Source organism: Myxocyprinus asiaticus, chromosome 11, assembly GCF_019703515.2.
Source record: "Myxocyprinus asiaticus isolate MX2 ecotype Aquarium Trade chromosome 11, UBuf_Myxa_2, whole genome shotgun sequence".
In the NCBI taxonomy this organism is placed as follows: Eukaryota; Metazoa; Chordata; class Actinopteri; order Cypriniformes; family Catostomidae; genus Myxocyprinus; species Myxocyprinus asiaticus.
This window is the reverse complement of record NC_059354.1, coordinates 45,027,501-45,047,500: the sequence shown is the minus strand read 5'-3', so window position 1 is coordinate 45,047,500 and position 20,000 is coordinate 45,027,501. Positions and strand designations below refer to the sequence as shown.

Here is a 20,000-nt window from a genome sequence, read left to right as displayed (position 1 = left end):
GATGTTGTTTTGACATCTAAGTGTGAGAGTACAAAAGGAGCAGGTTGAGAGCAGACCCTGAGTAGACTGAAGTAGGCTGGGTGCTTTGAGTGCCCCTTTCAATTAATTTGACCAACACTGTGTCCTAACTAGGTATGACGTGATAAAACAGAGAGAATGGCCCAATTTCCTGGGGGCAAGTGTCAGAAATGAATGCAGGCTTGGGGCAAAAATGCTTCTGAAATTAAAAATCTATGGGCTCAGCCAATGGTATGAGTTTGGGACAGGGCTACCTTATTTGTAAGTATTTTACATAAATGGATGACACGCAGTGTTTTTTTGTTTTTTATAATAAAGGTAATCATTTTTGCTAAATGTTTACAATAAGGTTGTAGTTGTTAACATCAATAAGCAATAAATAATACTTCTACAGCATTTATTAACCTCTGTTAATGTTAATTTCATCATACGTGTGTTGAAATGTATTAGTATATTTTAACAATAGTTACACACCCCCCGTGTGTAACTATTGTTAATATATAGCCTGGGTAGCAGTGGTAAAGACGCTGGCTGCCACTCCTGGAATTCGCTAGTTTGAATCCCAGGGCATGCTGAGTGACTCCAGCCAGGTCTCCTAAGCAACCAAATTGGCCCGGTTGCTAGGGAGGGTAGAGTCACATGGGGTAACCTCCCCGTGGTCGCTATAATGGTTAGTTCTCGGTGGGGCGCGTGGTGAGTTGAGCGTGCTTGCCGCGGTGGATGGCGTGAAGCCTCCACACGCGCTATGTCTCCGTGGCAACGCGATCAACAAGCCACGTGGTAAGATGCGCGGGTTGACGGTCTCAGACGTGGAGGCAACTAGGATTCGTCCTCTGCCACCCGGACTGAGGCGAATTGCTACGCGACCACGAGGACTTAAAAAGCACATTGGGAATTGGGCATTCCAAATTGGGAGAAAAAGGGGAAAAATCCAAAAAAAAAACAAAACAAAAAATGTATATATATATATATATATATATATATATATATATATATATATATATATATATATATATATATATATCTCACACTTCATTAAGGTGCCTCTGAAAAATAACTCATCTGGTCAGTTATTGGCATTTAATTTAATAATATTTTTTTTTTTTTGACACTGCAACGGGGCTTATCAAGTAAAAAATTCTAATCGCAGCTATTATTGCAAATTATAAACCTGTATAAAAATGTTTATGAAGGCATAAAAGGAATTGACTGGTCTATATTGCTGGTGAAAGGGTTTTTAATTCTATAGTTGCATACTTCTGTAAAATCTGCCAGAGCATACGTTGAGGAATACTATTGAAAACCTATATGTCACAGTGGTATATTTTGAGTTTTTCCATAATGGTGGTATGTCATGTAATCAATAGAATCGAGTGTTTACTTGTATTAATGTTCAGGACTTCAGCCATACTCTCTCCACCCCCCTGTTTTAAAGGAAAAGATGAACAGTTAAGCCAGCTGCATTCATGTTCCTTAAATGCAGTGATTGATTGCTACAAGGTGGCTTGTTTCTCAATGATGAAATACAATACATTCAAAAGTTAAGTGTTCCTCTTCTTAGTGTGTAATTCCATTAAAAAGATTTTTAAAGTTTGATATTATGCAGTTTTGTGTTGATTGTTGAAACATTAGAGCTTTGTATTCATATGCTCTCTCATGTATGTATTATTCATGTATACTGTAAAGGCAATAAACATGTTAACCATAATATGTTGAGTCTTGTTACTCCTGGGTTTTTTTTGTATTTTTTTGTCCACTGGTTTTATTTAGCAAATTAATGTAATTATATTAACATTAACCCTTTCATTTATAAGGGTTAACATAAATAAAACGCATAAATGAAAGGGTTTAGGATCAGTTGGTGCCATAAAGAACCTTTGTAATTTTTTTGTGGTTCTACAAAGAACCTTTGGAAAGGGTTCTTTGTAGCACCTGAAAAGGTTCTTGGTGGCACTAAGGAACAAATGGTTCTTCAAAGAACCTGTCGCTAAAGGTTCTTTGTGGAACTAAAACAGGTTCTGTGATATTGCTGCGAAACACCCTTTTTGGTTCTTTGTGGCACCTTTATTTTTAAGAGTGTGCCTAATCACTTTCTGTCTTCTTTGAAAGCTGTGTGTTTGTCTTTAAAGCTTTTAAAGCAGAGAGCTATCCAAAGTAGCATTTAGCCACATTGAGCAAATAAACTGTACTACAAACTTTACATGAAGAGCTGCAATTACTGTATCTTGTTTGTGGAAAGCAAAGACAAATTTGGACACATCTCAGTCTCATGAGTTCTCCTGTGTGTTTTCATAGACCAGCAATCAAACGTTTGGATGCATTTGTTTCTCATGATCGTAGAAACATTTTAGTTGACCCTTGTCTGTATTTTTTTTTAAGCTTGTGTGTAAATTTCTGTATAAAATGAAATGATTAATTGGTAGTAGGCAATATAATTAAAAGGAATGATTTGAACCGGATAGTAAAGGAAAACTGTTTAAAAAGCAATGTTTTAAAATCAGAGTTTTATACATACTTATACTTCTGTTTGTGTAATTTCATAGTGTTTGACTTGACAGCTGTTCTAAAATGTGGAAAAAAGTATTAAGTAAGTAAGTGAATCCAAACTTTTAACTTGTAGTACTGTATGTGCTCTCTTTCTCCGACTTGTGATGTGGAAGACTCACTGACTTGATATTGCTCATATTTTATTCTGCTCTATCAACCATTCATACTTATTCTGGTCGGAATGGGCTGAAGTAATTGTCTCTTTTTTCAACTCATTACACCAATGTTTCTTGTCAAGTTTTCAGAGTATAAAACACATGGGCACTGTGGCTCTGTGGTATCACATTTTTTATTATAATGAAACGTCGGTCTATCTGTCTAAATCTGAGAGGCCTATGAGTTTGCAGCTGGACAGTTACTCACAAACACACACACACACACACACACACACACACACAGAGAGAGAGGCAGGATTATAATAGTGTTAATCAATAATAAATGACACCATATTTCACATATTTGGAGTTGGGCTTTAGTGACCTAAGGGGGAAGAATGAAAACATAATTCTTTAGCAGTCTGCTTCTTGCTCTCCTTCTCAGTGTGTGTGTGTGTGTATTTCAGAGTAAAGTGAGGCTCCTTGTTTATACTGTAGCATCCATCTTTTATTTATTTCTCTCGTCTTTTTGGCTGGCTGCAGACTTCTGCATTCTGAGCTGATCATTAGGGGAGCTGCATTATTTACCATGCTGGCCCGCATCGCTGTAAAAAAAAAAAAAAAAAAAAAAAAAATTGAGGGGGGGGGGGAAACAGGGAGAGAGAGAGAGGGTGTCCTTTCCATAAGCCCGTTTTAGCTTATTAAAGTGGTGCAGAGTAAGAGACTTTATCTCCAGTAGAAATCAACCAGTTTTATTGATGACCAATTCTGATTATTTTAAACTTTAAATGTCCGTTAACCATTATACATATTTTTTTTTTTTAGTTTTTGTTGAATTTCTGCTTTTTGATATAGTAAAAACTATTTATTGAACCACAACAATACAAGTTTAATAATTTCATGAGTATTTTAAAATTAATGATAATGATGATAATGATTATCACATAACAATTTTATTGGTTAACACTAACACTCTGTCTACACCGGGCGCATCCGTTGACGTGAAGCGCTGCAGCGGCTTGAGGCTGTCTACACTGGACGCGTCGAGACGAATGTTCTTAACTGTTTAATTTGTGTAATAGCATGGTATGGGACACCTGTTTATTGTCAGCGCGACAGACGTGCCGCAACTGACGCTTCCAGTGTAGACAACATCATTGATTATAATGGGGTTCTTTTACTTTTGACGTGACGCTCGCATCTGGTGTAGACGGTGTTATACAGTTTTATGACAAAATAATTATTAATTTTAAATGTAACAATATACAATAATACAACATAAGTTAATTCATTATTTTTCATGAACTAACAATGAATAATATTTGCAGCATTTATTAATCTTTGTTAATGTTAATTGATAAAAATAAAAAATGTCATTCTTTGGTAGTTTATTTTAGTTTATAATGCATTAGCTAATGTTAACATACACAACTTTAATTTTAGAAATGTATTAGTATATGTTGAAATGAATGTTAACCAAGATGAATTAGTGCTTTTAAAGTATTGTTCATTGTTAATTAATATTAAATAATGTAGTTAACTAATGTCAACAAATAAAACCCTATTGTAAAGTGTGACTCTGTTAATTTGTAAATATGCTATATGTACCAGCCACAACATTAAATAGCATTCTGAGGTTATATTCTTCTCACCACAGTTGTACAGAGTGTTTATCTGAGTTACCGTAGACTTTGTCAGTTCGAACCAGTCTGGCCATTCCCTGTTGACCTCTCTCATCAATAATGCATTTCCATCCACAGAACTGCCCCTCACTGGATGTTTTTTGTTTTTGGCACCATTCTGAGTAAATTCTAGAGACTGTTGTGTGTGAAAATCCCAGGAGATCAGCAGTCACAGAAATACTCAAACCAGCCCATCTAGCACCAACAATCATCCGTGCGATTATCTAATCAGCCGATCATGTTGCAGCAGTGCAGTGCATAAAATCATTCAGATATGGGTCAGGAGCTTCAGTTAATGTTCACATCAACCATCAGAATGGGGAAAAAATGTGATCTCAGTGATGTGGACTGAGGCATGATTGTTGGTCCCAGATGGGCTAGTTTGAGTATTTCTGTAACTGCTGATCTTTAATATTAATGTGTACAACTTTGAATGTAAAACATGTATTATTGTATGTAGAAATTAACATTACCAAGATTAATAAATGCTGTAAAAGTTGTCTAACTTTTGCCATCTTATGTTAACTTATAGAACCTTATTGTAAAGGGTTATCTGTTTTTGTTGATGAAGATACAATTACAGCATGGCAAAGATTATAGACCCAAAATTAAAGGTGAAGTTTGTAATATCTGTGCAACTAATTGAAAACATAACTGTTTTCAAACTGGTTCCTCAAACACTCTTTCCGTCTTCCATTGGTTGGGCAAAATGATAGCCCCACCCTAAACTCATGCCATTGGTTGAGTCAAAGTTGCTGTGTCTGTGTTTGATTAGCATCACAGAGCCACAGTGTTACACTTTTTGGGGAATCATCCTTTGAATGGCTTATATATTCTCTGCATATGTGATAGGAAAAGTTTTTTATGTTTTGTTTTTTTAACATTGAAGAATTACACACTTCATCTTTAAGGAACTGCTAACCGATTAAATAAAAGTGAGATTATCTGTAAAAAAAAAAATTACAAAAATAATTTAATCTTCAATCTAGCACAGTTTTTACTCTAGTGGAAATCCATCAGCATTTACGACCACCTCAACACCTACATCCTGGCTAAAACGCTGTAAAATGTCCCCTCTTCCAGTGACTTTTAATGTTTTTCTTCTTTCTTTTTTTTGTTCTTTTCGTTCTTTTCGTTTATCAGAGCAGATCTGTTATTTGAACAAAAATTATCCAGGCAGGATGGAGGAGTTTGTATCCGGGAGCTTTCCAGGCCATCATGGGTGGTTAAGCTGTCATGGAAAAGTCCTTTCCACTCATAATCCATGAACGGTCTGTCCTGCTTTGAATAAAATGTATGTGACTCACTTTTTGGCTGATATCCAGGTGAATTAAACCCAGGTGTTTTTCAATGAACTCTTTTTTTTGTTAATCAAAGCACTCCTCCCTACATCATGAACGCTGCTAGAACCCTTAACTCTGACTCTTTCCTCAACTGAGGTTGAGGTTTTGTCTGGAGCTGTGTGTTTATATGCTTGTTATCGGAGGAATCAGTGTGCAGTGGATATGTGTTGGCGTCATGGCTTGTGCCATGCTCTGATCTTTTCAGCAAAATTGCAAGTAAAAATAGCTGTATTCTGATTATCGTTATAAAATTACTCACACTATTATATAGGACTGTGCTCATGCCACCCAATTAAAGTGCAAAATTCTCTTCAAAACTCTCTTAAGTTCTCAGACTAATCAAAAACATTGATTACATTTCATCTTTTCTATGAAGTAGAAGAGATTTATTTGAGTGTGTTTGTTTAGATGTGAGTTGCGGTTGTATTTTCTCCTTATTTTGGCCTGAGTTGAGTTGTAATGCTTCAGGCTCTTTGTAAAGGATCCAAAAGCACTCCATTTGGGTGTTGTCCATGTGGTATTGTTTGCTTGGCATCGCTGTATGAAAGGGAACTGTAGGATAAATATTTCAGTGCGCTCTCTCTCTCTCCCTGATTCTCTGGATGTATCTCTACACAGTGTGTATTGATTAACATTGAGCCCAAGTAAATGTGGCTTTGATTTTCTGTTTTGTTAAGCGTCAGGCTTTACCAAACATGACCTGACAGCTCGCCTGTCCTGTGAAGATGGACCTCGACATCACCCCCAACAGACCCTCACTGTCTCCACCCACCAAATATATATAATACTGTATATTCACTATATATTCACAGATATTTTGTTGCTATTATAAAATTTAAGTTAAATTAAAAATTAAACACAAGGGAGGATTTTTATTTATTAATTTTTTATATAGAAGTGAACAGTATTATTGAGCCAGTACATTAAAACGCATTGTTCGAAACAGTATCCTTGACTTACCAAGAGTCTCTATGGTAAGGCTACATTAGAAATTTTTATTTTAAATTCAGAACTGTTAGGTTTGATTTTTCTGGAATTGTCCTTACATGTTTATTATGTCCATAAGCAAAGAAAAATAAGGTCTGGCTACTATGGTATGCAGATATGCTACTTGCTTGCTCAAATGACATATTTTTCGAATATACATCTTATAAGACTTATACGTTTTTTTTTTTACAAGGACTCAATATTTTAACATCTTTCAAATTTCTCTAGCTTTTAGCAAATGACAGATTAATTGATAAAGCAAAAAATAATAATAAATAGTAATGCAAAAATAATTGACAATGAATTTCAATATTGATTAGTCAGACATGTGCATCGTTCAAGAGAAACTCCATCAGTGACATCACTTAACAGTAGTAAAAAAAAAAAAATCATTTGCATGATAAAAGTAATTTGAAAAATACTATTTATGTTGGAACATATACAGTTGTTCTCAAAAGTTTGCATACACTGTCAGAAATTGTGAAATTTTGGCATTGATTTTGAAAATATGACTGATCATGCAAAAAAACTGTCTTTTATTTAAGGATAGTGATCATATGAAGCCATTTATTATCACATAGTTGTTTGGCTCCTTTTTAAATCATAATGATAACAAAAATCACCCAAATGGCCCTGATCAAAAGTTTACATACCCTTGAATGTTTGACACAAGGTGACACACACAGGTTTAAATGGCAATTAAAGGTTAATTTCCCACACCTGTGGCTTTTTAAATTGCAGTTAGTGTCTGTGTTAATAGTCAATGAGTTTGTTAGCTCTCACGTTGATGCACTGAGCAGGCTAGATACTGAGCCATGGGGAGCAGAAAAGAACTGTCAAAAGACCTGCGTAACAAGGTAATGGAACTTTATAAAGATGGAAAAAGATATAAAAAGATATCCAAAGCCTTGAAAATGCCAGTCAGTACTGTTCAATCACTTATTAAGAAGTGGAAAATTCAGGGATCTCTTGATACCAAGCCAAGGTCAGAAAGACCAAGAAAGATTTCAGCCACAACTGCCAGAAGAATTGTTCGGGATACAAAGAAAAACCCACAGGTACCCTCAGGAGAAATACAGGCTGCTCTGGAAAAAGACAGTGTGGTTGTTTCAAGGAGCACAATACGACGATACTTGAACAAAAATGAGCTGCATGTTCGAGTTGCCAGAAAGAAGCCTTAATTGCACCAATGCCACAAAAAAGCCCGGTTACAATATGCCTGACAACACCTTGACTCACCTCACAGCTTCTGGCACACTGTAATTTGGAGTGACGAGACCAAAATAGAGCTTTATGGTCACAACCATAAGCGCTATGTTTGGAGAGGGGTCAACAAGGCCTATAGTGAAAAGAATACTGTAGCGCGGAGGAGGGCGGGGCCGGGCGGAATGACGGAAGCCCGGACCCCAATCAGCCTGATGAGTCGAGTGAGGGATAAAGGCGACTGTAGATGGCAGCTCGAGAGAGAGAGAATTATGGGCAGCTGCCCTGTATATGTTTGTGTGTCTTTTTATTTAATTAAATATTATTTATATTATCAAGCTGGTTCTCGCCGCCTCCTTTCCACTGATGTGTTACATTGGTGCCGAAACCCGGTAGGGAGGAGGGATGCCCATCGTAAAGTCCTCGACACTGCCATCCACCCAGGGGAGCGCTGCTACCATCTGCCGGGGTACGGAGTAGCCCGACTGCCCAGATACGGGGGACGGAGGAGCCCGACCGCCCGGATGCGGGGAACGGCCGCCGTCCGCGAGGTGAGGAGGGACGGGACTCCCCGACCGCCTGGAGTGATGGAGTCGCTGCCAGGGGCAGAGGAGTGTCCCCATGTGCCGCCAGAAAAGCAGAGGGGTGTTCTGTCCGCTGGGGGTCAGAGGTTTTACTCTGGTCCGCCTGGTGAGTGAGCTTTTTCTCTCTCTCCTCTCTCTCTCCCTGGCCTGAGGCAAAGCAGGGAGGAGTGTAGTGCGGAGGAGGGCGGGGCCGGGCAGAATGACAGACGCCCGGACCCCAATCAGCCTGATGAGGCGAGCGAGGGATAAAGGCGACCGAAGACGGCAGCTCGAGAGAGAGAGAGAATTATGGGCAGCTGCCCTGTATGTGTTTGTGTGTCTTTTTATTTAATTAAATATTATTTATATTATCAAGCCGGTTCTCGCCTCCTCCTTTCCACTGATGTGTTACAAATACCATCCCCACTGTGAAGCATGGTGGTTGCTCACTGATGTTTTGGGGGTGTGTGAGCTCTAAAGGCACTGGGAATCTTGTGAAAATTTATGACAAGATGTATGCAGCATGTTATCAGAAAATTCTTCTGCACGAAAGCTGCGCATGGGACGCTCTTGGACTTTCCAGCACGACAATGACCCTAAGCACAAGGCCAAGTTGACCCTCCAGTGGTTACAGCAGAAAAAGGTGAAGGTTCTGGAGTGGCCATCACAGTCTCCTGATCTTAATATCATCGAGCCACTCTGGGGAGATCTCAAACGTGCGGTTCATGCAAGACGACCAAAGACTTTGCATGACCTGGAGGCATTTTGCCAAGATGAATTGGCAGCTATACCACCTGCAAGAATTTGGGGCCTCATAGACAACTATTACAAAAGACTGCACGCTGTCATTGATGCTAAAGGGGGCAATACACAGTATTAAGAACTAAGAGTATACAGACTTTTGAACAGGGGTCATTTCATTTTTTTCTTTGTTGCCATGTTTTGTTTTATGATTAAGCCATTCTGTTATAACCTACAGTTGAATATGAATCCCATAAGAAATAAAAGAAATGTGTTTTGCCTGCTCACTCATGTTTTCTTTAAAAATGGTACATATATTACCAATTCTCCAAGGGTATGCAAACATTTGAGCACAAATGTATATTTTAAACCTTTTTTAGGTACACAATCTATAACAAAATAATTTATTGTAAATAAAAAAAATATTATTTATTTTTTTAAATACAGGGAATATAAATTGCTTTATTTTTTAATCTGTTTAAATGATTAATCAAAGAAATACAATTTCAATATTGATTAGTCGGACATGTGCGTCATGCACAGAGAAACCCCATCAGTGACATCACTGAGCAGTAGTAAAAAATTCATTTGCATGATTATAGTTTGAAAAATACAATTTATGTTGCAACATGTATATTTTGAACCTTTTTTAGGTACACAATCTATAACAAAATGATTTAGGGCTACATTTGTATAAAATACAGGGAAAACAATAGGTGGTGGGGGGTAGGTATCATTTCAGCGAGGCTTCGCGATTCTTTCTCAAACGATTCTGAATTGATTCTCAAAAGAATCAGAATAAATTCAGAGTTCAGTTTAAACTGTGGCAGTGCAGTGGTGTGCGCCAGAGACAGATATAGAAACAAAGACGTGCTCACAAAAATGACTGTTTGCACACAAAAATGACTGTTTGCAGATGCTGTATTAAACACATGACCATTTGTGCCCGAATGAAACTACAATCCTGAAATTCTTTCACAAACTCACGCACAACGGGAGATTTTATTTGTGATACCATGGCAACAAACAACATGAAAGACCTGTTTGTTCAGCACCTGTTATTGCACTGATTTGCACAGAACGGGAAAACACAGCAGAAAATAATGATGAGGCAGCTGTGAAAGGAGGAGGCGGGAACTGGCTGAACAGTCAAAGTAATATTTAATGTAAAATTAAAACATAAAGACACAAAACACAAACGCACACACGGCAGCTGCATGTGGCTCTCTCTCTCTCTCGAACTGCTGCATCCGGCTGCCTTTATCCCTCTCCTCGGCTGATTAGCTGAGGGGGCCCGGCTTGTTGATGATACAACAATATAATCAGTTGAAGTATTTAGTATCAGTGTGTTTTGATAGAGAACCAATATTTATTGATTGATTTATTTATTTATTTATTTTTGTGCTTTTAAGAGATTATTATGGGGGGGGGGGGATACATTTTGAAGAAACTGAAAAAAAATGTAATTAAATTCAAGGACCGTTTTATAATTGAATCATTATAATTTTACCCTTTGAATCGTAATCGAATCGTGAGGACTGTGAAGATTCACATCTCTAGAAAACAAAGTTGTTTAATCAATTTAACAACGAAATAATCATAGATTATATCAAATTTATTAATAATAATAATATAAAAATATTTTTTTAGTTGCAGTCCTAATAAATACTGCCTAAATGCTGAAAATGCTTTTATGTCAACAATAAAAGATATGGGAAGCTGTTTCTCCTTCCTTGTAAAAGTGGATAAGCCTTTATATTTTTCATTGTAATTATTTTATTATCTGTATTTAACATTGTTTTTTTCCCCCTTTGCTTCTCTCTGTAATCTGTTTTTAGGTCACGTCCCACCAGTTGATAATGCTTTGAAACTTCTTATGTTCTTATCACATTCAATTATTCAAAGAAGCTAATCACTTTTTTTTTTCTCAAAAAATGACAACCAAAGTCTAGATTATTTAGGAGACAAATGGGCTATGCTCAAGATACTAATGCCAAAAGTTTTTATGTAATTAAATAAGCTCTCAAACCCCTATGCTATGTGTGTGCGCAAGAGTGAACATTCTCATCTTGGTTTTAGCGATTGCGCAAGAAGTAACTTAATTATTTAAAAATTATGGCTTTAGTAATTCAGCAAAACAATGTGCTGGAGAAGATTGATGGTCGTTAAGGGTTTGAGCTCATGATCATCAGGATATTCCTGTCCGTTGAGTCAATCAATCAATAATATGAATAACTCAATGGAGCTGTAAAGGAGCTCCATAGATGAGCTTGGGAATGGGAATGTTATGTTAGTCAAATGAGACGTGTGATTGTGCGGTATTACACTATTTATTTTTTCCATCCCACTGCTAGTTTAAGTTTGTTAAGGAATAGTTCACCCAAACATGGATGTTGTCATCATTTATTCACCCTCATCTTGTTTGAAACTCATAGGATTTACTCTGGAACACTTAGGGAGATGTTTTGAAGAATGGTACAATGGAAGTAATTACATTAGTGAGACTCGAGGCTTAAAATGGTCCAAAAAAAAAAAAAAAAAACACACCATAAAGTATTATGAAACTAGTTAATATGTCTTTGGCGCTACAATCGACATCTTCTAAAGTCATACAGTGGCATCGTGTGAGGAAAGCCTTCCTCTCTGCTAGGTCGATTTCAAGTTTGATGTCAAAAAGTGACCCCAAACACCATTGGTTCTCACGTCTCACTAGTTTGAATTTGCAGAAACATGAATGAGGTTTTAGGGCAGTGTTTGTTTAACTAATAATAACATACATTTCCTTCTGTTTGTCACATTTGCCTGAAGTTCAGCTTTGTTTTGCCAACGGCCTTTGACGTTCATGTGGCCAGAAATCACTAACTATCACTGAAAATGATTGGCTCGCTGTCATCTTGTCGCTGCAGATCAATTTCAGTGTGAACACCATTTTCTATATCTATATGTTTTGCAATACTCTTCAATTATATGGTATTTCCCACTTATTTTCGACAACTTGTAGTCAAAGGTTTTCGATTGTACTACCATTTCTTCTTAGATTGTGCGATTCGCAATGCTTAATGGGAATGAGGTTTGATGTTATTGGTGTTTCACCATATTTGATGTGGGCTCAGTATACTTGATTTGAGAGTGAATAATGAATAACGAAAAATACAAAGTGATCGTATGTCTTCAGAAGACTTGGTAAAATGATGCTCAAGTAGCATGGATTACATTTATGACATTGTATTCCTCAGTTATGTTCTGCAGAAGGGAAAAAAAAGTAAATTATATGGGTTTGGATTGGAACGGCATAAGGATGAGTAAATAATAACAGAATTTTCATTTTTGGGCGAACTTTTCCTTTTGGGCGAACGGTCTGATGACCGTTTTCAGACACTTAAAATTCGAACTTGATTTTCAAATGTATTTAGTTTTGAGTCACATGTTATGAGTAACCTCTGTTGGCTGGTTGGTTTGGTTGGAGCCTTAGAACTCTTTTTTTATTATTATTATTATTTTTTAAATGCCTATGTTGAAAATGAATGGAGGAAAGCTACTTCCCAAACCAAGTCTGCTTAAAAAGTGGGCGTCACTTTTGTGCTCTGTGTAAACATCAGAGTAGTGCACTAATGAGGGAGAAAGAATCCAAGACCTTCTGTGAATCTGCCCTGTGTTCCAGGAAACTACAGCAGTGCACATAAACACTCAGCATGCCTGCAACGACTCTGTGATGTCACCAGCTGAGCGGGGGGAGGGAACAAGGGAGAAAGGGGAGGGGCAAGAGTGCCGGAGTGAGATACAGACACAGCCGGAGGGAAGACAGTCAGAGAGAGACAGGGAATCTGAAAGACAGAGGAAGAGACAGTCAGTGCTGTTACATGTGTCGCATGCTGCTTGAGTACTCGTGTTTCCCGAGAGTGTGTGTAACCCCTCCGGCTCGGTGTCTGCCATCTCCTGCTGTGGATTTGAGGGACTGATGGGTAAGCGGGGTTACCGTACAGTGTGTTCTGAGTGTGGTGCGTTTATGTGTGTGTGTGTGTGTGTGAGATTGAGTGGGCGAACGGGTGTGTAGAGACACTGGCTTTATTGCACGGTGCTGAGATATGCTAACACTCTTGTGTGGGTGTGTTGGTGTCTGTACATGCATGCTGCATCCTTGAACGTTCTCTATTGAGTGGCGAGACAGTGTTGAGAGCTTTTCAATACACTTTATTAGCAGTCCTTCACTGTTTTGTGCTCTGTGTGTGTGTGTGTGTATGTGTGTGAGGTGTTCCGCTTGGCTGTGTTTGTGCCGCAGGGTTTCTGTCCAGGACGGTCTGTCTGGTGAGGTTGGAAACTAGGGTTGGGCGGTATGCCGGTAGAAATGTGTCAAACAGTAGAGATTTTGCTATACAGTTTATGCTGCAGTAGATATATTAAGATATGTTAGTGGACAGGACCACTTTACGTTATTTACACATAAGAGCGACAAAGAAGCATGGAGTAGTGCAAAAATACAGAGCAGGACTTTTCCCAAACAAGTCAAGATGAATAAGAACTTGTCATTAAATGTTCTGACACGAAGCTGAGTTAAGTTGTTCACGGTTGCCGAGCAACGTTGCAACTTGCCGCGTTAATATAGAATTCAACTGATGTGCGGTGACGGCTTCGGATGTGGCTCGTCCAATCAGAATTTAGAGTCGTACATTTGTTTTGTAATATTGCCTGTAATGATTTCTGTTGCCAAAATTTAAGCTGTTTTTGCACTGATTATATTTGTTATGAAAAATCTTAGCTTTTGGTTTGCATCCATCATGTTCCAAATAAAAAGATCAAATTATCAAATGAGATGAGGCACCTTTCATTTGTAAAGTATTTAATCAACCGGATTATCCCAAAATAGGCATTACCACATGGTTATGTAATGTATAACCCATTTTATGATAGCTGTTATAAAAATTGCTCATACTGTGATATATGATTTTGTTCATACTGCCCGGCCCTAATGGAAAGATCCAGCACACAGGAAATTGAGAAGGTGGAATGAGGAAATGGACGAGGATCAGATGAAAGCAAGAGATTTGAGAGTTTGTTTTGTGTGGAGAGGATGTAACTTGTGAGTGTGTTTACCTCTGGTTTGTTTTTTCCTGTTTATATTAAAGGAAGAGTTCACACAAAAATGAAAATTCTGTCATTATTTACTCTCATTACACTCATGTTGTTCCAAACCTGGTTGATTTGCTTTTTTTTTTTTTTTTTTGGGAAGTTTTTGAGCAATATCCATAAAAATAAATACAAAATAAATGATGAATGCGGACTGGGGCCGTCAAGCTCCAAAATGACACAAAAGCACCATAAAAGCATCCTACATTTTTTTCCCATGGAAGAAAGAAAGTCAAACTTGTTTAGAGCAGCGTGGGTAAATGATGGCAGAATATTCCTTTAATTAGGATTTTGGTGTCTTTTGCAGTTTTATAATTTGTTTGAGAGGTTTTTATTACAATATAATGTATCATTGCCTGTTGTCGTAGAGGGGTTGTCGTAAATGTGTTGGGCAGTGTCTTAAGTAATGCGTTATCTCATAACAATTACGCGATTGTGCCGACATTTTTGCAGATTTATATTACATTGTTTATGACAAGTATTGCGGCAGTTCTGAGGTGAACTGTCCACTAAGTGGCGCTAAAAGCGAGTTAAATGTTCTCCCAAACAGATGAGATTTTTAAGTTAATGCTCTGTTGAGTTTTAAATCAACAAAACCTACCTCCTGACCCTAAACCTTAAACCTAAACCTAAACCTAACCGATAGTGTCATAAAAAGCAAATGTAAGATGTAAAACACAATTGATGAAGCAGTCAGGGCTGCGTTTACAACTGGCGCCAGTGGCTTCTACAATCTAATTTGGCTTACGATACTTTTGGGAAACGCAACCCAGGCCATTTTGTGGTGCTTCCGTGACTTTCGGCTCATATGTGCCAGGTACATCTGACATCTGAATAAGCATTTGCTCGCTTGTTCTCTCTCTTCTATGCCTTTTGAAAGTAGATGTGACTGTTGGCCAGTACCTTCACAGAACAGCCCAGCATATGCAGCACTGTTTTCTTTCACATCAAGTATCAGCGTAGTATCTTTTCCAGTTTGTTCTGAACAAGAACCGCCCACCTGGCAACATGATCACATGGAAAGTCGGCATGTTGTTTATAATACTTCTGGTACCCTAGGAGCGGCTGCAATATGCCGACTCACTGAGAAGTGGCATCTCCTCTCAGACATGTTTGCATTGGCACCAATGTATTTTCCTTCTCCTGTGGCACAACCAAATGTGCATCACGTTAGCAGTGTGGAAGACCCGGGTTCGGATACCGCATTGAAATCAGGAAGTAATCGCATTCGTATAATCAGTGGCAAGCGTGATTCAGAGATTGCATTTGTCCCTCTAACATAAAATGTTTACTGCACTGATAATTAGGTTTAGGTTTGGGGTGGGGGGAACAGTTTATAAAACATGCATTCCTCTTCACTTTATTACTGCCTGTACAGCTGAAAACAACTCACTTCTAAACTTGCTTTTGATGCCCCTCCTTGGAGATTACACCCAGAATATAGAGCTCACACATGCCCATGCGCCAGACCACACTTATCGATTTGGCCACTGGGGGCAGTGTTTTGAATTTCGGTAAGCACAGACCGATTTTAGTTATAGAAAAGTCAATCTACTGTTTCCGATTTCACTGTGAGAACAGTCTGCACTTTGACAGGAAGTGTAGTTGATTGACATGAAAAGCGAGCCATCACACTTTGTTTTTTGTTTTTTTTTATGTGCCGTTTAGGTGCGGGTTTATATAAAATAGTTGATACCACAATTATAAGGCTGTACTGAAGAAATTAGCAGAAATGCATGTAGATTTTCGATCCGTCCAAAAGTAAGGAGTAATGATTGTTTGACTTACACAACTCAAGATCAAAGCGGAATATACAGTCCTGCTTCAAATGTGGATATCTAGTTTACTTGCTGCAAAGTGCCTCATACAAAGCTCTTTCAAATTATCTTTCAAGCTTTGCATTGTGCCAGAGTTATGGATTGAGAAGGTGCTTTCCAGTTTTGTGTGCAAAATGCATCATTGCATGTGTTTGTGTCTTTAAATGATGGTTTGGTCGCATCTCATTGGTTAAACTGCAAAGAGAACTCTGGGAAATGTTCAGCATTAGAAATCTAGATAATTTGTGTATTCATGCAAATAAAAGAGCAAACGAGTGAGCATTTTGCAACAACTTCCTCCTCAATATCCTCACTCTCTTCTTCTCTGGTCATTCTGTGTCCCGTAAACTCTGAGGATTTAAGGACAGTCCACGGAAGACTCTGATTGGTCAATCTTGATGACACTATTGATTTGGTTGTTAAAATCCAGCTACTGCTGTTTCGAGGGTACCATGCCTTACTACACCTGACCCGAGTGGGACATCTATTATATCAGTGTCATGGATTGAAAGCACAAATTAATCCTAATCCTCATCTGGTAAGGAGGATTTATGGAGGAGAGGCCAGTCGAGTCAAGCCGTTGCTCTGCTGGGGGACCCGAGGATAAAAATAGCTCCAGCTGCTGGCCATTCCCACCATTGGAGGGAAATGCCTTAGGCATCTTGTAGAGGTAGAGTATGGATAAGGGCAAGATACCTAATTGTTCAGGGGGAGAGAGAGAGAGATCAGACATAAGCCCCGCTTAACAGTTTCTTTTTGGACCAGCTAAATTTGAACTTCAGTTATCAGTACTTTCAGTATGAATTAGGCCTCAATATTATTCAGCCTTTTGATGATATTCAACATAATATATTCTCTGTCCAAGTTTTGCTTTGAAATTGCTTATAAAAGTGTTTTTTTCCCCCAATCAGATATACTATACTTTCAACCAAACAGCCATTGTCATCAAGTAGATTGAAATTGTTTGATCTAATAGTAAAATATCTAGCAAAAATATCTCTGTAAAAATAACCTAGACATGTTGTCCAAGCTGTTTTTCCACTTATTAAACAATTAAGAAGAATTGTTTTTCACGGAAACAAACTTTAAGTAATTGACACTGGTAAGTTGCTATAGCCTAAATACAGTATATTGGCTCTAACTTATTTGCTTAGGAGTATACTCTTTAAACTGTTGCTCTGCCATGACAGTAGTTGGCAATTGCTTGAAAGAGAAAACACACTGTAGAAGCGAACAATTCACACCAATGTCTGCTGTAGCGCCCCTTGTGGCAACATTGAGATTGCAGCACATACTTGTGTTGTGTTATTATGGTCTGATACATTATGGAACGCAACAACACACTAAAATAGAGCTTGCGTAGCTAGATGCATCTGCATTTACATACTTGCAAAGAGTATGCTTTGGCCTTTAACATTCTCATAGTTGTGAATCTCGTGACTAGGATCAAACTTCTTGATGTGATCTTTAGGAACCTAAATGTCCAAAACTGAAGTGCGTTGTAATAACTCGGAAATTGGTCGTTTTACCTCCTTTTGATTCAAAATTATCTTGACAGTGCATTATTCATACTAGAATCCCATTGTTTGTCTATCAGCCTTTCGAAGACTCACTGTTGACCCCTTCTCCTTACCCTAATGAGGGTGACGGTTAACTCAGGACTTGCTGGTGGATTGCTGTCATTTGTTTCAAAGAGCGTGAGGACTACATTGTGTGAAGGCACTTAAGCGTGCTAGCTGAACCGGAGTGGGCTTATATAACCCCATTGCCACGGTGGTCCTTGGGTAATTGCAGATGGCAGCGTTTGTGAGATTTGCTATACATTAGCCTCTGTTTACTGTAAACATGTCATGTTTGATTGCCGTTTAAGCTTTTGAGGGGCCAATGCTTTTGGCGGAATTGTGTGTCTATACATTGATTGTACGCACTCTTTCTGTTTGTTTTGGCTCACTGTTGGCTGCCTCTAAGTAGACTGGTGATGTCGACGATAACGTGAGATTCAACGGACACACCTCGATGATAGTGGTCAGATCTCTGGGCTTCTCTTTTAAGAGTGCATCTCAATGCACATCTCTTTAAGCTGTGATTACTGTGCACTCCCAGCATGAGAGGCTGTAATTGTGTATTCATCGCAAGCCTCCGAGTAAATCGTGGGTGCCAGTGACCAGTGGTTTTCTCTGCACTTGAATTAATGGAATAAATTTCAAGGCCTGTGAGTGGAGCCCCATTCGTTGAGGTGGAAAAGTTAGCAGAGCTTTGAGATAACACTCATGGTTTCAGATCAGGTTGACGTCCCATTTTATTTAAAATGTATTTGTTTGTTTATTTGTGAGAACTGTTAGATATTTTAGGTTAAAATATATAATATAGAATTAATGTTTTGCTGTGTCCCATAGATTGCATGTTACCGCGCAATAATTTTTACCGTAGCTTCATCATGGCAAATAGACAAGTGAATATATATATATATATATATATATATATATATATATATATATATATATATATATATACACAGTACTGTGAAAAAAGTTTTAGGCAGTTGGGAAAAATGTTGCATAGTGAGGATGTCTTCAAAAATAATGACATAAATAGTTTTCATTTATCAAATAACATCATACGAAGTCCAGTAAACATAAAAAAAGCTAAATCAATATTTGGTGTGACCACCTTTGCCTTTAAAACAGCAACACTTCTCCTAGGTACACCTGGATACAGTTTTTCTTGGTTGTTTGCAGATAGGATGTTCCAAGCTTTTTGGAGAATTTGCCTCAATTGCTCCTGTCTCTTCTTGTAATCCCAGACTGACTCAATATTCAGTGGAGGGCTCTGTGGGGACCATGCCATCTGTTGCAGGGCTCCCTGTTCTTCTATTCTATTCTATTTGCAAAAGAAATGTTTGGGAGTCTAAATTGTATATTTCCTATTGACACACTAAAGGCGAAAGTATAAATAACCATTTTAAGACAAATGTTTTTGTGAAGCATCTTATGTGCTTTTGCACAGTAGTATATATATTTATATATACCAATCAGCCACAACATTAAAACCACCTGCCTAAAATTATGTAGGTCCCCCTCGTACCACCAAAACAGCGCCAACCTGTATCTCAGAATAGCATTCTGAGATACTATTCTTCTCACCACAATTGTACAGAGCGGTTATCTTTCTCATTTCGAAATCCCAGGAGATCAGCAGTTACAGAAATACTCAAACCAGCCCATCTGGCACCAACAATCATCCATGTGATTATCGTGTGGCAGCAGTGCAGTGCATAAAATCATGCAGATACGGGTCAGGAGCTTCAGTTAATTTTCACATCAACCATCAGAATGGGGAAAAATGTGATCTCAGTGATTTCGACTGTGGCATGATTGTTGGTGCCAGACGGGCTGGTTTGAGTATTTCTGTAACTGCTGATCTCCTGGGATTTTCACACACAGCAGTCTCTAGATTTTACTCTGAATGGTTCCAAAAACAAAAAAACATCCAGTGTTGTGGCTGATCGGTGTATATAAACTACCGTTCAAAAGTTTAGGGTCACTTACTCATTCTTTATTTTTTTTTTATTTCTTTATTTTTTTCACATTTTAGAATAATAAAGTCATCACAACTATGGAATAATAGAAATGGAAATATGGGAATTATGTTGTGACTAAAAAAATCCAAAATAAATCAAAACTGTGTTATATTTTAGCATCTTCAGAGTAGTCACCCTTTGCCTAGAATTTGCAGAAATGTACTCTTGGCATTTTCTCAACCAACTTCTTGAGGTATCACCCTGGGATGCTTTTTAAACAGTATTGAAGGAGTTCCCATCTATATGCTGGGCACTTAGTGGCTGCTTTTCTTAATTATTCGGTCCGTCATCCATTTAAAA

The 20,000-nt window shown here is 38.1% G+C and overlaps 1 protein-coding gene across 3 annotated transcripts in view; it reads left to right on the top strand.

Annotated features, from left to right (window-relative positions):
• Window positions 1-20,000, top strand: part of LOC127448106 (histone deacetylase 4-like) — a 288,908-nt gene that overhangs the window by 140,971 nt on the left and 127,937 nt on the right. Inside the window, exon 1 of one of the 3 annotated variants that reach the window (XM_051710402.1) lies at window positions 12,988-13,141. The exons of the other annotated variants lie outside the window; for them this stretch is intronic. Within the exon in view, the coding sequence (XP_051566362.1) occupies window positions 13,138-13,141 (4 nt within the window). The 5' untranslated portion in view covers window positions 12,988-13,137. Of the gene's footprint in view, window positions 1-12,987; window positions 13,142-20,000 lie in introns of those variants that run through there. 3 annotated transcript variants of the gene reach the window in all.